Genomic DNA, 3,509 nt, shown 5'->3' on the forward strand with positions numbered 1-3,509 from the left:
AAATGATAAACTCGAAATATTATTAATTAAAAACAAAAATTCCATCAATAATAACGGCAAAGGTAAATTGAGTTTCTATAGCTAGCTAACCAGCTCAATTAAAGACTAACAGGAAGACAAAAACAACACATTTTAAGCACTCAATGCATTTTGGAATCCTTGTCGAGCAAATACTTCTTCAGAACATCCATAACCAACCCAAAATCCGCCTTAACTTGCACAGGCGGGTTTGCATACCGGCAAACCATTTCTTTGATCTGATTGGAATGGTAATCAACCTTGGACTGTGTAAACTTCAATCCATGAGCAGTACTCACCACCACGGTCCTGTCTGTTGGTGCAATAATCCCAGTATTCCTCAATTTTATCAATGCAGTCAATGCCACGCCAGTGTGCGGGCATATAAACATCCCAGTAGAGTCGGCCTGCGCCATAGCATCCATCAACTCCTCTTCTGTTGCTTCCTCCACAATCCCATTTGAATTCCTCAGTGCATACACTGCTCTATCAATAGAAACCGGATCGCCAATCTGAATAGCTGATGCAAAAGTTGTTCCCGCCTTCACAGCCTTAAAGTCCTTCCAGCCTGATTTGTAATGCAAATATAGAGGATTGGCATTTGCTGCCTGAGCACAAACAAGCCTTGGGATCCTATCAACTAACCCCAGCTCTTTGCACATTCGGAACCCTTTGTAAAATGCATATATATTACCAAGATTTCCACCAGGAACAATCACCCAATCAGGAACTTGCCAATCAAACTGTTGCAAAATCTCAATAGCTGCAGTTTTCTGGCCTTCTAATCTCAAACTATTCAGTGAATTTGCCAAATAAATAGGCAGCTCCGCCGTAATTTCCCTTATCAAATGCATACAGCCATCAAAATCCGTATCAATGCTGAGCACGAAAGCTCCATTAGCAATTGGCTGAACCAGCTGAGCGAGAGAAATCCGGTTTGCAGGCAAAAACACGATGGATGGAATCCCAGCAGCAGCGCAATAAGCTGATAAAGCAGCAGATGTATCGCCAGTTGACGCACAACCCACACCCACCAATGGCCGGTTCATTTTGCGCAACCGATTCACTTGACTCACCAAAACAGTCATGCCCAAATCCTTAAAACTACCGGTGTGGCTGATACCACAGTGTTTCACCCACAAATCATTCATGCCTAGAAACTGCTTACCGAAACGCTCAGCCCAAAATAGATTCGAGTTCCCCTCAAACGCACTAACAATATCATCACTATCGATCTCGGGTAAAACCCATTCTTTCTTGGACCAAACACCGGAACCGTAAGGCCACGTCGTCTTGCCCACGCGTGAATCAAACAACGAACGCCAATACTCACCGTCAAATTTCTTCAACGCCTCCATGTCATGCTCAACGTCGAGCAGGCCGCCGGATCGGCTCCTGTAGACGATCTCGTCGAGTGAATAGAATTCATTGGACGTGGGTTCAGCGTTGAACGGAACGTACTTGGCAGAGAAGCTATGGGATGACGTATGGCGTCGGGCCTCGTCCCGAATATTCTCGTCTGCCGAGCGGCGGCTTTTGAGGTGGCTGGATGAAGGTGGTGGTGGGGGTACGGCGGCGGATCCGGAGGACGCTGCAGTGGCTCTGATGACAGGGGTGAGACGAATCTCCGGATCGAAGGCGGATGAGTGGTGGGAAAGCGGCTGGGGGTAGAGGAAGGAGGATCTGAAGATGTGAGAAGCCGCCATTCTCGATTCCGGGGCTCCGAGTGTCGCTGGCAGCTGGCCACTGACTTAGGTATGTTATGCTGCTTAATCCATCTGAGCATAGGACCTCTTTATATTTTGTTTTCGTAATAATTGAAATTTTTAATTTTAACAATTAAATTATAAATACCACAATTTTTATGGTAAATGTTGTTATTTGACTCTAAAAAATAATTATTGATCAAAGTCCATTTTTCTAAATATCCCCAATTTAATTTTTCATGTGTATCCATTTTTTTGTCCTCTTATATTATTATTAGTATATATATAGATTTAATTGCCAAGAAAACACTAAATATAACATGCATATATTCAATGATGTGAAGCTTTGAGTCTCATTGGTGTTTCCAATAATTTTCTTCCCTATGCTTTAATTTCACAAACTCGTCCTTGCTAAATCTGTTAATTTATTTGTACAATCCCTAATTAAACTTGATGAGAATATTGATAAGCCCAAATTTTATAAAGATTTACGGATTTTATTTGTGTTTATCTAGAATTTTTACCCTTAATTATGTGGTTATTTTGACTAATAATTGTATATTTGAATAAAAGTGAAAAAATACATAATTTGGTAGATAAAGATGATTTCTTAGTATTTCTAAGGAAATAAAATACCAAGGAAATAAAATCTTGAAACTATTGAAATTTTTGAAGAAAATTTGTGCAGAACATGGGCCGCAAAGAATTGGAGGACGAGGCCCATTACAAAATACCAAAGGCAGTGTACGTGAGCAGCAAGGAGAAGGACGCAAATAGAGAAAAAAAAAACAGTGCGGAAAGAGACGTGAGGAGAGAAGAAAGAAAAGTGAGAAGAAAAGGAGGCATAAACGTACGGAGAAGAAAAAAGACACAGGAGACAAAACGGAAGGGAAGAGACAGAGTAGAGATAATGGAAGTGAACAGGAATTCCCCAACACACGCTCAAAATTACCGAGAATTCTTCTGTTCCTTCTTGATTATGTTTTCTTGTGTGATTTTAAACATGTGTTTTCACTTCTGTTTTGAATTTATAGAATAATTTTTTTTAGGTCAAGACCACGATAAAATAAACAATACTTTGTTTGATATTTGGTTTATTTTCAATATATTATTTTTCTTTATTTTAATTATTGATTGATATTGGTTTAATAATTCTTGTTAATAACATGATAAACTATTTACATGTTTGTTGATTAATCATGATTCGAAATATATGGTTAAATATAGCAACAAAGATGAACACATGATTAAACTAACTAGAAATATTATTCGTTTTAGTATGCTGGTTTATGTGAAACTGAAATTCCACCAAAATTTAATGTATTTAGATATAATTAAATTCAATTAGAAATAATTGGACTGTTAAATTTAAACATGTTTATTAACTCGAGGAATCATTTAATAAAATTGAGGATTTCACCATGATTGTCAAGAATTAAATAGTTAATTGAATTTCAACACGTGTCAATATTGTAGAGTTTGTACCCTTGTGTGTATTAGTTCTTTATTTGAAGTTGAATCCATCATTATCTTTTGAATCCATCGTTTTTAGTTGCAATTATTTAATAATTTAGATTAATAATTTATATATCGTTTTTTCTATTTATTTTGTCTAGCTTAAGTTAAGTGATAAAAATTTTAGTAATTAAATATTAGTCTCCGTGAAATCGATATTTGAACTCATTTTTCATTTACTATAACTTGACATAGTTCACTTGATAAATTTATTCACAATCGAAATCATCGATCAAATATCATAAATTATTTTTCCCCCAATAAAATCAT

General features: G+C 37.0%; 1 protein-coding gene across 1 annotated transcript; it reads right to left on the reverse strand.

Annotated features, from left to right (window-relative positions):
* LOC142528961 (threonine synthase, chloroplastic-like) lies at window positions 1–1,793 on the reverse strand. The gene has a single exon (XM_075634265.1). The coding sequence runs from the start codon at window positions 1,722–1,724 to the stop codon at window positions 141–143; it is 1,584 nt and encodes a 527-aa protein (XP_075490380.1). The 5' UTR covers window positions 1,725–1,793; the 3' UTR covers window positions 1–140.
* Window positions 1,794–3,509: the final 1,716 nt, after the last annotated feature.

This window comes from Primulina tabacum, chromosome 16 (assembly GCF_025594145.1).
Source record: "Primulina tabacum isolate GXHZ01 chromosome 16, ASM2559414v2, whole genome shotgun sequence".
NCBI lineage: Eukaryota > Viridiplantae > Streptophyta > Magnoliopsida > Lamiales > Gesneriaceae > Primulina > Primulina tabacum.